Here is a 13,924-nt window from a genome sequence, read left to right as displayed (position 1 = left end):
TGCTACTAAACCTCCTCCTGCTGTCGATGCCGCCGAATGTAACATGTGTAACCGCACAACTAACGATTGTATCAATTTATCCAACGATCTAGCAACTATTTTGGTTGTTTGTTCAATAACCCGATTGCCGGTAAGTTGTATATTAATTATTAATTAATTTTTGATTCAATTCAATTTTGAAATTGTGTTCTAATTTTCGTTTTTTTCAGAGTTCGAATGTCTCACAAATTGTATCCTTAATATGTGGTCTCTGTTTGCTTTATGTGAAAACGCTAAATGAAACATCTAACAAAATACGTAAACGTTGTGTACAAACTTTAAGCAATAACAACAAAAAGAACAGAATCTGTCCAGCATTGACCACAAATATTACAGCACCAGAAAAATGTTCAATAGACAAGGCAGTTCCAGAAGATAGACAAGGCAGTTCCAAGAATGTATCAAAAGAAAATGCAAATGAAAATCGGAAAACAATAAAGAAACAAATAAAATCAAATGAACATGCAAATATAAATGAAAATTCGACGGCTCCTGGGAAGCCAAGTCTAACTACAAGTCATCCCTCCTCCATTGATGACAATAATTCGCCAACAGAATCATCGAATAATATTCAGCTTAATAGTATGCTAGAAATACATCATGAAATTTCTATTTCACCCCGACATACTGAATCGGGTGGTAAAATATGTAATGGATTCCAATATGGCCCGCCGGAACCCACAACATATGTATGTGAATTTTGTAGTAAAATTTATCGTTCGAATTATTTCTATAAAAAACACATCAAATCATGTGCGGAAAGAAAAAGATACAATGATGATGACGATAACGGCAAACCCAAGCCTAAGAAGAAGCCAATATATATCTGTAAAATATGTAAATATAATGGAGAAAATTATAAGGATCTAAAGGAACACTATGTAGGAGAACATGAAAAAAACTTCAAGTGCAATATATGCGGGGCGTTATGTGCAGCTCCGAAAGAATACAATTTTCATCTAATGGAATGTACAGGCAAATATGAAGCAAAAAGAGAAATGCAGAACCAACAGCAAACGGGGAATTTGCTGCCGCCTTCACGACGTAAAACACGAGCCTATAGCCTGGCCTTGTCATTGGGTAAAGAAGATGGAGTAACCGGCAAATCTGAGAATATAATGTTTGACGATATGAAAAGTACTAAATCGAGTTATAAAAATAAAACTACGGAAAATAAAGGCCAGGAAAATATCAATAAAACCAAAAATGTAGCGAAAAATAAGAATCGCACAAATAAAAACAAAATTAAAAATAAAAATAGTCATTCTATTAAAGGCAAAGCAAACCAATCGCTTCTTAAACATTCCCAAAAAACAAAGTTCTGCAAGCGTTCCCGATATTTTTTAATTGATTTAGAATGTGACAACTCAACTCAATCAGAATCAATTGCAACCATAACGAAAGCCACAAGAAGTCGTTCTTCATTTGAAAATATTTCGACAACGAATATTAGATCAAGCCGGTCGTCAACCACTATTTGCCTTGATGCGAATAATAACATAAGTTCGAAATGTTATACCGATCAATATTCAAACATAACAAGTTATGTACGACGTCATCCCGAGCTTTATGATGTTGGTAGTACATTAGGGAATTCACAGATAAATGACAGAGCATCTTCTACTATTACCGATTATGATATAAGAAATCCCACGCTTTATAGGAAACCACCATCCATCAGAGCAGAGAATGACATATTTGAAGAAAATTCAAATTGTTTATCGACCACAAATCAATGGCTTGGCAAACAGTTGACACCTTTGACTGATTTGTATTTGTCGTCTAACCGTGACGTCCTTTGGAAATCTCAGTGGGAATATAGTAAGTAATATTTTAAAAGTGCCATTGAACTGAAGTTTAATTTTTCTCCCTCTTTTATTCAGATACATATTTACTTGAGCGCCTGAAGACCGAAGTTAAAAGCGAATATATTACTTGCTACGAACCCAACTGTAGTTTTACAGCCTTCTCACTGAATACTATGATGTTGCACGATTATATCGATCATTTTAAAAAACCACGTTTCTATTGTCCCAAATGTAATGATTGTTTCACCAGCAGGTAAGTACTTCTCATAATCTCCGTTGGACTATTTTATACCCTTCACCACACACGATTTAAGGTAAATGGTGCGCCAAAGTCCCTAAATATCTTTCGATTTACACTAAATTTGGCATAGCGTACGTAATTGAGTCTATAATGATGTGAGCTAAGTTTCGTGAAAATCGGTTCTGATTTAGATATAGCTCCCATATATATCTTCTTCCGATTTAAGGTAAATGGTGCGCCAAAGCCCCTAAATGTATTTCGATTTGCACGAAATTTTGCTCAACGTAATGAATTAGGTCTAGAATGACTTATGTGAAGTTTCGTGAAAATCGGTTCAGATTTAGATATAACTCCCATGTTTATTTTCGTCCGATTTAAGGTAAATAATGCACCAAAGTCCCTAAATATCTTTCGATTTGCACGAAATTTTGCACAGCTTATTGAATTAAGTCTGGAATGATGTGTGCTAAGTTTCGTGAAAATCGGTTCGGATTTAGATATAACTCCCATATATAATTTCTTCGGATTTAAGTTAAATGGTGTAAGTCCCAAAATATCTTTCGATTTGTACGAAATTTTGCACAACGTAATGAAGTGGTGAAGGTTATCATATAGTCGGCTCAGTCCGACTTTACTACTTTCCTTACTGGTTTGTAATATTCAAAACACTTCTTTTGTTATTTTTTTTTAGAGTATTTCTTGATTATCATTTGCATATTCAAGATTTTGGGCGTTATATTTGTAATAAATGTCAACGTCAATTTTCTACACAGCATTATCTAAATCTTCATTTTATGGAACATAATCGACAGACGCAGAAATACAAATGTAAATTATGTAATATAGAATTTACCAAGGCCGAAGAAAAAATTAAACATTTCCAAACACAGCGACATAAATGGCGTGCTAAGACATGCATAAAAATACAACGATCTGCAACAATTATAAATAAGCCATCGAATAGAAGAAGAAAAAGCAAGATTATACCAAAATCAATTATAATAAATATGCAATTGGTGGATGCGGCGACGAGAAATAATTCAAATTTTTCAAAACCCCAACAACAACGTCGTCGTCGTATTGGTCAGGTTGAATTTGATAGTAATTATTTGCCAAATTGTGTTGGCTTTCGGAAAATGTAGATATGTAAAGTTGTGTGTTTAATATTTATACACGTTTTTTAAGAATTTAATTCAATTTATTTTAGTTTGTGAAATATTTAATTTTATTTCAAATCAATCCCTCGATTTCGAAGAACCAGAAGTAATTTTAATTTTATAGTTTATTTTTTTTTTTTAATTTATGGTTTCTTGGATAGAAGTTACTTATCCAATTTTTAATAAAATGTGTCGAATAAATAATCCGCCCGGAATACCTTTTCTACAACTCACAGTTTTATATTTTTTTATTTTTTTCAAGTGTGTAAAAGACGAGTAACAGGGAGAAGCGAAAAAAGTAGGCTTCAAGTTTGTGTTCTATCAAAGAAAATTAAATGACAGTAGCATTTTCCTTTGCCTTTTGACTAGGGTTAGGTTTCGAACTAGGCTTCAGATCAGAAGTCGGCTTAGCACCTTTGTCAGAGACATTGGGCTTCGCCGATTCCACTACTTTTAAACGTTTTTTAAGAATTTAATTCATTTGATTCGGCAGGGAGATCCTGTCCATCTGGAGTTCAAGATGGAGAGCGTGCGGATAAATTCATTCGAACTTCCTAACGAATCTCATCTTGTCCTTGATGAGGTGAACTAGGGATAAGTAAATCGACTAATCGATTAATCGACTTTTTGTATTGAAAAGTCTAAAAGTCAAAGTCGACTTTTGATCTATGAGAAAATCGTAAAGTCGACCTTTCAGGATCGATTTTCGCCATTAAAGGGCTAAGCAGAATGCTCGCATTGAGCCATCCGTCGCGTTATATGTTATCGAAAATACAACAACCACAAGAAAACGATATGAGTTTGTATTATCGTTTCCTTGTGTTTGTTTTATTTTCGATAACATATAACGCGACGGATGGCTCAACGCGAGCATTCTGCTTAGCTCTTTAAGGGCTAAACAGAATGTTCGCGTTGAGCGTTATTTGTTATCGCGTTAACGCACGCAAAAAGTTAAAATATATTTAACTCCGAAGCGCAGCGCACATCAACTTCGAGGTTTGTGTTATCGTTTCCTTGTGGTTGTTGTATTTTCGATAACACATAACGCAACGGATGGCTCAACGCGAGCATTCTGGTTAGCCCTTTATTCACCAATATGTTCAATACAGGCATATCTCTCTTGAGCTAGACTCTAGTGACCCATACATGGAATATAGCAATTAAATAGAGTACTGTCGAAGTAGAGGTGCTTAACGTGAACCGTGTGAAGTCGACTTTTGATCTATGAGATAATCGTAAAGTCGACTTTTCAAGATCCGCTTTTGATTTTCTTCGTAAAAATTTGGTTATTTATCACAAAGCTCAATTTGCCAAAAATCTAATTTTTAGTCGATTTTGCCGGAAGTCAGTAAAAGTCAAAAATCGATTTTGAACTATTTTGACAAAATCGAAAGATCAAAAAATCGACTTTTTTAGTCAAAGGCAAAAATCGAAAAGTTTAAAAATCGACTTTTTTGGTCAGAGGCACGATGCAATAATAAGGTGATGTATCAAAACAAAAATCTTTGTTTTTGTCTCGATCATCTGTCAAATTTTTCCATATAATAATTCAAATGGTTGGCAACACTGCACATCTAATTCAAGTAGAAATTACACACTTTGACAGTTAATCCCGACATCAGGTGCGCTAAATGGACTACCTATTCATTGTGCCATAGTCAGAGGCAAAAATCGAAAAGTCAAAAAGTCGACTTTTGCGCTCGACTACGTATCCCTAAGGTGAACCTTTCCGAAATCAAATTCGCGTCTTGCCCCACGAATTTGCGGAGATAGGAAACAGCACGTTTGTAGTGTTTCGCATCAGCTACTTCTCGGGCCTTCCCAACATTTTAGCCGCTGTCCGTTGCTGGGGTCTCGACAGATTCCCCATCGTATGCCGCTGACTCCTGACTCTATGGTTGCGTTTAGACTCTTATTGCCTTGTTTAAAAACCCCCTCGATTCTGTTTTCCAACGATAAAACGATTATTCAACTAATCGATTGTTATCATTCCCTCGAATTTTAGATCCCTAATCAATAGATACTTGATTTTGCAAAAAAGCCGTGCGTGCGGTAATTCTATTCTTCTGTTCCCGAGAAGTGTTTTAACATTTAACAAAAGCAAGAAAACAACATGGGTGTACAAATTGTGCCAATTTCTCCCGGTGATGGTAGGTTGTTTTGAAAATATATGTGTTGTAATATTCGAATGGTTTTGAAATTCAAGTACAAATTAAATGAAATATTATTGGGAAGCAAAAGCTAACCTTAATTTTTTGCAACTCTTTTTCTTCCATTTCTTGTTCTGGTGTTTGTTACTGCTTGGCATTTCGCTGTATGTGTGTGTGCGGTGCTGCGCTGTCTTGCTTTTTGTGTGGATGTGTGTGCTGTTGTTTCTTTGCACACATTGCAAAAAATGTTATCGCAAACAACAACTGACTTGCTGCTGCCGCCACTACAGGCAGCACATTCCCCAAGAATGGCCACACAGTATCGGTCCACTATACCGGTACCTTGGAAAATGGCACCAAATTCGATTCGTCGCGGGATCGCAACAAGCCTTTCAAATTCACCATTGGCCGTGGCGAAGTAATCCGTGGCTGGGATGAGGGCGTGGCTCAATTGTCTCTTGGCCAACGTGCCAAATTGATTTGCTCGCCCGATTATGCCTATGGCTCACGTGGTCATCCCGGTGTCATTCCACCAAATGCCACCCTCCATTTTGATGTGGAATTGTTGAAGATTGAGTAGATTTACATACAATATGATGAAGCAGGTGATGGATAGATGGAAGGCTGAGTGGGAGTAAACATGTTACAATTCCATAACCAAAACAACAACAACCACCATCTGGAAGTGTATGAATCAAAGTTGCATTTAAACAACAACAACATGAACACAAAAAATGAAATGAATTAATGAAACTAATCGCTCTACCCCCAAGTAAAATAACCCACAAGATTATACAAAAAAACAAAAATATATATGTAGTCATTTACACACAAAACCAACAACAAAAAGATTTATTACAATTTTTCTTATACTCTTAAAAAATCAACAAACATTCTTCATATATGAAAAAAATCAATTTATGCATGCATAAAACTTAAAATCCAAAAAAAGAAAAAAAATCACAACAAAAAACCAATGAACAACAACAACCAACCTACTCAATATATATATAAATATTATTCTTATTACTAAATGTACCAATTTTATACAATCTTATAATACTTATACATAAAAAATAACTGGTATACAAACTGCATAAAATGAATGTTTTGTCCGGCATTCATTTTGTGCGACTCTTACTTTTTTTATAAAATATTTTCTTTTTTATAATTTACACTTTTTTCAATGATGATGATGAATATTTTTTGGTGTGGAAATTGAGGGGGGATGTCTCCATCCCTTTTCCTTCCGCCCCAAAATGAAAACTACAACTACTCGGAAACATAAACAGAAAAAAATATTGGCTAAGAAAAGAATGCTAATAATCTTAATTGAATGTAGCCAAATCTCTTAAGAAGAAACAAATAACTCTTAAACAACAACTCTTCCCATACTCTAATAATTGTAAGCTCGCTCTAATTGTATTTAAAAAAAGTAAACAAAAAAGACATTTTTTTCTATAAATTTCAAAAACATCTTACAAAACAAAATGAATTATCTCAAATCAAATATTATCCCCATACAAGAAAAGAATTAAATAAAAATAACATCTTAGAAAAATCGTCAGAAGTTAAATAAAGGTGTTTTATTTCAAAGCTGAAATGAAATAGAATTTAAATTTTGAAAATATTCCTAGTCAAATTTAACGGAAAACTATTTGTAAATGTAATTTATAGCAAGTCCCCTACTACATATTTCGTAAAGCATACTTTTAGGATGAGAAAACAAATTGGAATTAAAACCAATGAGGAAAGTAGTAAAGTCGGACCAACCGACTATATCATACCCTTTAACACTTTGGTTATATTCTCCTAACAGACGTCGCCTTTTCGAAAGAACATTGACATGAAATTGAACGAAAGATACATAAGAACTTTGGTGCACCATATATATAGGGACTTTGGCGCACCATTTACCTTAAATCGGACGAAAATATATGTGGGAGCTATACCGAAATCTGAAACGATTTTCACGAAACTTCACGTACGTCATTCTAGTCCTAATTCAGTACGCTATGCCACATTACGTGCATATCGAAAGATATATAGGGTCGTTGGTGCACCATTTACCTTCAATCGGACGAAAATATACATAGGAGCTATGTCTAAATCTGAACCGATTTCAATAAAACATCACGGACATCAAACAGGACTTCGGTCAGTACGCTGTTCAAAATTTTGTTTGAATCGGAAAATCCTTGGGAGCTTGGTGCACCATTTACCTTAAATCGGACAAAAATATAGGTGGGAGCTATATCTAAATCTGAACCAATTTTTCCCAATTTCAATATGGTTCGTCCTCAGGCCGAATAAATGAGCTGTGCCAAATTTCGTCCAAGTCGGAAGATAAATGCGACCTATGGTCCAAGAAGGAACATTTCTCAGATACTTTCCAGTTCGTAACCCCAGAGTCGTCCATATTTTTATGTCAATGACTTCACCTTATGAATTGTTCTCTAAAAACGTCCCAATCTGTACTAAGTTTAATAGCAGCCTTTCTCAAGGAGGTTAAATGTAAACGTATTATAAATTCTGAGTTTTAAAAAGGAATAATTTCAGGTTTATTATAAGGATTATTATAAAATTCCTTTTTTTAATTACCCTGTCTCCTGGTAGGGTTTTTTTATGAAGTTTTCCTAATTTGTCTAAAGATCTGTAGATTCGCTTGTGAATATTGCTTTTTAATTTCCTTTCAATCCCTTTCATTGTAATTGTAAAACTTGTTTTTGGACCTCTAGCACACTTAGAAGTATTTCTTCGTTGGAGATTGTACTCGACTGACTTTTTGGTTTATTATACTTGTTTCCCCATCATCGCAGATTGGAACATCCATTGCGCAAAACTGCTGCTCAATTTCCTCATTGGTTTCACTTTCTTTGAATGCTACATTTTAATATTGTGCAAAAAAATCGATACGTCCCTTCATCTTCTGCAAGACCAATGGATTTCACCGCTACTCTTTCGACGGTAGACGATTTCATTCCAATTAGATTTTATATTGCTTCTTCGGTTGGGGATAATGGTTGTCCCATGTTTTGACCGCCCCCTGTTCCGTTCTCATCAAAGTTCATCTATTTTCAAAAAAAAAAAAAAAAAAATGGCAGCAGCATATTTGCTACCTTTAAAGAGTTCAAGAATTACATTCCATTATGGATACCCAATGTCGAATTTGAATTTTTAGTTGTTTTTTACCTAGAAAAAACATAGGAACATTTCTATATTTTTTTGTTATTTAATTTTTTGTCTTAATAAGTGCTTACATTTGTGAAACTTCCTTTAATTTTACAACAATACCTAAATTATGGGAACAATTCATTGGGGTTTTATTAATATTTGGGGTTTTAATATATCTGCTCATAAAATCGCAAAAACCTCCATCTTGATGTGTATTTTTACTTCATATTTGACAGATGAAGCCACTACTCACAGAGTTGCTAATATTCCAACTTGATTATAGCGCCATGTATTCCAATTGAACGATTATTAAATGGAAATAGTTTCGTTAGTTCATTTTACAGAAATCAAACAAACAGCTGATTTTCCCTTCTTCCATGTTCGATTTCTATACAACACAGCCAGTTAGTGAGACAGACAACCAGAGGATTTCACTCCGTTTTGTTTTGATTTCTTATTTTCATCCGCCATTCCCTTCTGACTCATTCTTTTCATCGAATATGGAACGTTTTTCAATTTGATTGCTTAAGAAATGGCATCACGACCAACTTCACTCTCATTGCTCTCATCGTCTCTTCCAATTGGAAGGAATTAGATTATTGTAATTTCATAATAAAATTATACAAAAAAGCACGGAAGAAACAAAAGGCGAACAAAGGAAGTCCAAGGAACGTGGGGATATACACCACTTGAATTGTAACATACAATAACAATAAAAGTGGTAGGTGGTGTAAAGCACAAGAAAAGAAAGAAAAACTGGGCACAAATTTATACGGACGGCTAATGAAAAGGAGCCGAGACCAAAGAAACAGTGAGACAACAACAGTAGTAGAAGCAGCAGCAGCAACAACAACGCCGTCAACAACAGCAACGACGGGAAAAATAAAGAGGCGAAAAACAAAGGAAAAAATCCGATTTGCGGGCCAATAACGTCGTGTAAGAGGATAACCAACCAACCGACGGCATAGACGTCAGCCAACAAAAAGAAAAACAAAACTCAACAAGGCTATTTTAAGATCATGGACGATGAGACGACGAAAATGAAGGTTAAGGATCAATGCCAATGCAGCCAAAACGACAAGGTCAATCTGGCGACAATGCAGCAACACAAACAATGTACCAATGACGAGGACGACAGTGGTGGTGGTTGTGGTGACGACAACAACACTGCTGGTGACTGCCGTGAATCAATAAGAAATAAAACAAATAGCCAGGCTGTAAATGAGAAAGTGATTGCGGACGGAACTGATGCAAATTTTTGTGAATCGCCCGACCAAGACGACAACAACGACGTGGAAGTGGAAGTATATCATGTAAATATGTTGCCCGATGAAATGTTGGAATTTATTTTAACCTACCTGCCGCCATATAAGGATTTGGAAAATTGCCGTTTGGTGTGTAAACGTTGGAATGGCATTGTGAAGAGTGAGTAGCGCATCGAATTCCTTTAAAGAAATTCTTATCTCTGGTCGTTTTGTTTACAGATCTCATACGCCGCTCCAAAATCAATTTACACAAGGGCCTGGTGGACTATCGCCTCAGCTGGCAGGTGTATTCCCAGCAAACTGCCGCCTCCATTGAGGCCAAAAATGCTGGCACAAATTGTGGCAGTCCCACAACACCCATTATTGCTGGCCGCTTCTCGCATTCCGCTGTACGCCATGGTAATTCCATGTATGTCTTTGGTGGTGGCAGTTCTTCGGATACGACCTTCAATGATTTGTGGCGTTTTGATTTGTCGGAAATGCGTTGGGAACGTCCGCTGTCGATGGGTTCATATCCATCGCCCAAAGGCAGTGCCTCTATGGTGTGTTGGCGTGAACAATTGGTATTGTTTGGTGGTTGGCGTTATCCCTCCTTGCATCCGCCCTATCAGCAGTGGTGTTTGTTTGATGAGCTGCACTATTATGATTTACTGACCAATCGCTGGACAGTGGCGCTGACATTGACCAGTCCTCCACCCCTAGCTGGCCACTCGGCCAGTGTCCATGGGGATACAATGGTCATATTTGGTGGTTATCAAATTATTGATGGTGTCAATTCGAATTCCAATGAAACCTGGTGTTTAGACCTCCAAGAACATCGTTGGTGGCAACCCACTTTCCTAGGTACCCTGAAGCCGCCAGCTCGTTATGGACAATTTCAGTTGGTGTTGGATGAGAAACATCTGTTGGTGGTGGGTGGTTGTGGTGGCCCCAATAGTGTCTATTCCGATGCCTGGCTTCTGGATATGTCAAGGGATTTGTGGCAATGGAAATCAATACCGGTGCGTAATAAAAAATATGCCGCCTCCCATATGTGGTGTAATCCTGCGTGTAAAATTGACTCGAAATTGGTTGTGTTGGGGCCCACGCCGAATATGCCACAAGATTTCCAGCTAATGAAACAGGCTCGGGTACCGGTGGGTGGTGGAAGGGCTGCTCCCCGGCCAGGTGAGGGTTTAGGACGCAATAACCACAACAATGCTTTGGATAGGCATAGACCCCGAGCCATGATGGATGGTGCGGGGCCCGTCAGAATACCTGCCGTCAATCATAATCGTGTGGAAAATCAAAGGAGACCACCCGGTGCCATACCACGTGATGGTCCCGATGATCACTATTTTGCCCAAAGGAGGGCGATTCTCAATCAGCATCAACAAAATGCCAATAACAACAACTTCGTGAACAACCAAAATCACATTCATAATTTACAACCGCGCTATGGCAGTTTAAGGGATTTGCATCAGGCGGCCTCGCCGCCGGAGGAAAGAAATCAAAATCGGCCCTCAACATCGGCGGGGTCTTCACCGCGGTTTAATGGCTCTCATCATCAGCATCAGGATAATGAAGCCAATGGCGGCCTAGATCAGGAGGCTGCCAATCGCCTACAACGCAATCTTGCCCTGCGCTGCCGTGAAAATGAGCCCCTACTGCCCAAACGATTCGATGAACTATACGAGGATCAATTCCGTATGGCTGCCTTTAATGTACAAAACCGTCCACGATCCCTTTCGAAGGATCACAATGAACGTATACGACGCATGGAGGAAAAAATGAATGCATTACGCAATTCGCGACGCAGTGCCGCCCAGGTCGAACAGAAAGTCGTCAAAGAACCATCACCGAAGAGGGCGAAACGCAATGTCTTGTCATTGTTTGTATGTGATTTATCGAATGCCTTATGCGAAACAGCAGAACCCTATATAGAATGGTTAGAGTATAAGAATTATGGTGTCATACCGGGGGCCCCCGAGAGACTAATACTATCGACAATGGTACCCGGTCACGGTGAATTGATATTATTCGGTGGTGTTCACAAGGAAACGCTAAGTGAAATAACACATCAAGTTTCTAATACGGTACACTTTTTAAGTGCTCCCCGTGATATTGTATAGATATGTGAGGTAAAATATATTGGATGGATTCGACTATTTAATTATCCAAAGCATTCGTTGAAGATGATCTCCATTGATTTCGTTTTTCTCTCTCTTTAAATTAAATCGTTCGTTTGTTTGTTTATCCCTGCAGCGGAGCTCAAAACTTACATGGAGGAGTGCTATGAAAGCCCTTAACATTATTGGCACCGCCGCTTGTTATTTATGCACTATGCTTCATAAAAACAAAATGAAAAATTCTGCTGTGTTTCAAAAAGAAAACAAAAAAGAAAAAAACCTGACCGACCTGTCTTATTTATATAGTGAGCTAATTAATAAATTAATATATTTTATTATTATTTTTTAGATTTTATCTACAAAAATTAACTTTTAATTTGTATTAAGGCAATATAACAAAAAACATTTTATTCTTCTGAAAAAAAAAAACAAAAACCAAACAACCACAAAGAATTTCACTTAACAAAATACAGAGTATTTGTTATAAATTTAATTGAAAGCTGAAAAGAAACCTAATTCTATTTACTGCTCTTATAATCTTAAATTAAAAATCAATTACGGCGTTATAAATTTAATTACTATTAATAAAGAAAAGGCTGCCATGTAGCGCGCTATTATGAACTATACCTTTTTTGGGGATATATATAATTGTGTATGTAAAATAGTTTCGGGAGTAAATTCCCCCCTTAAGTCTACATTTCTTCTAAAGAGATTCAGGACAAGTTTTATAAAGTCCGTTATGTTCAGCCCATCAGTCATGAATATCAATTCCGTATGGAATATTATAAGAGAGGATTAAATAAAGGCAGCAAACATGTTACGGCTCCATACATGAATTGGGTTGGCACATCGGACTAACTATCGGCCTCAGGGAGGTCCATAACCCGCCAACCAAATCAGGGCCTCACAAGAACTATTTTCCAATATGTATAAACACAAAAATAAACACAACATTGTGATGATTCTGGGTCCTTGGTGACCGGACCCACACCAACCCTCCCTTCCTTGCCCACAGGTCCATCTTAGCATTTATATGGACCCCAAACACTTCAGTTCCTTTAAGCAAACGTAAGATTTTTTAAGCTTATGGTCAGATTGGCATTTTTAAAACACTTTGTACCAATTCCGTGGCATAACACGAAATTGGTACAAACGTCGCGCCATATTTTCTTTCTTTTTCTCATAATCGGCAATGACTTCAATTTTACCAATAATTCTATAGCTTTGGCCACATGCGGTAGAGATATTAAGGAAAATAGGTTTCATTTCGATGTCCTGGTCATTTATAAATGCCTTATTTTTAAAATACATTTTGGTAGCTCATACTTAGCTTTGCCTTCATCAAATATCCGCGAATGGAATAAGATGTCTTAAAATGGCATTGGTATTTTTATTTCCAGAATCTCGAACAAAATTCCTTAGATATTTATCTTTTGAAAACTGGCTGCTACATGAATGGCGCCCAACGTGGCATCCACACCTACCACCCAGAAATGTCAGGAGAGTGTCTGGCTGAAGAAATGAAGAAGAAAAGTTTAACCCAAACGACCTTAGCCGCGGGAGGAGACGATTTTACATATGTTTTGAGTGACATAAAGAAGAAAAGGAAAACACCCCTGTTGATATACGGGACGATTCACCTTCTACTAAAAACAGAGCCGTTAGGCAGAAGAATGCAGACTTTCAGCATATCAGGACAATATATTTTGCCAGATTAATTGCAACCAATGCTTCAGTAATATCAGCCATAAGAAATTCCTTCCGATTAGGAAACACCTAAGGTTCTTGGGGATGTACATACGTGTCTACTCTTACAATGCTAATGGTGAACTTCTAACCAACAAAATTAATACAACGATAGTTTCCCATGTCCACCACCTACCAATGTGGAGACTATGGGTATGGGCTCTGCAGAACCAGAAGACACAACTAAAAAAAGTCAAAAGGCAGTGCTCCCAGCAAAAATAGCGTTTTCGATGGTA

At 37.0% G+C, this 13,924-nt stretch overlaps 2 protein-coding genes across 2 annotated transcripts; both read left to right on the top strand.

Moving 5' to 3' along the window:
- Nucleotides 1-5,326: 5,326 nt before the first annotated feature.
- On the top strand, nucleotides 5,327-5,975 carry LOC133334958 (peptidyl-prolyl cis-trans isomerase Fkbp12). Its single transcript, XM_061543268.1, has 2 exons — nucleotides 5,327-5,399; nucleotides 5,690-5,975. The coding sequence occupies exons 1-2, from the start codon at nucleotides 5,359-5,361 to the stop codon at nucleotides 5,973-5,975; spliced, it is 327 nt and encodes a 108-aa protein (XP_061399252.1). The 5' UTR covers nucleotides 5,327-5,358.
- Nucleotides 5,976-9,588: 3,613 nt separating this feature from the next.
- On the top strand, nucleotides 9,589-11,945 carry LOC133334959 (uncharacterized). Its single transcript, XM_061543270.1, has 2 exons — nucleotides 9,589-9,994; nucleotides 10,054-11,945. Exons 1-2 carry the CDS (start codon nucleotides 9,589-9,591, stop codon nucleotides 11,943-11,945), a joined length of 2,298 nt encoding a protein of 765 aa, XP_061399254.1.
- Nucleotides 11,946-13,924: the final 1,979 nt, after the last annotated feature.

The sequence above is a fragment of the Musca vetustissima genome, unplaced genomic scaffold, assembly GCF_032173495.1.
Source record: "Musca vetustissima isolate MV318-11 ecotype Yass unplaced genomic scaffold, APGP_CSIRO_Mvet_v1 utg11686, whole genome shotgun sequence".
Taxonomy (NCBI): domain Eukaryota; kingdom Metazoa; phylum Arthropoda; class Insecta; order Diptera; family Muscidae; genus Musca; species Musca vetustissima.
This window is presented reverse-complemented; position numbering and strand designations above follow the sequence as displayed.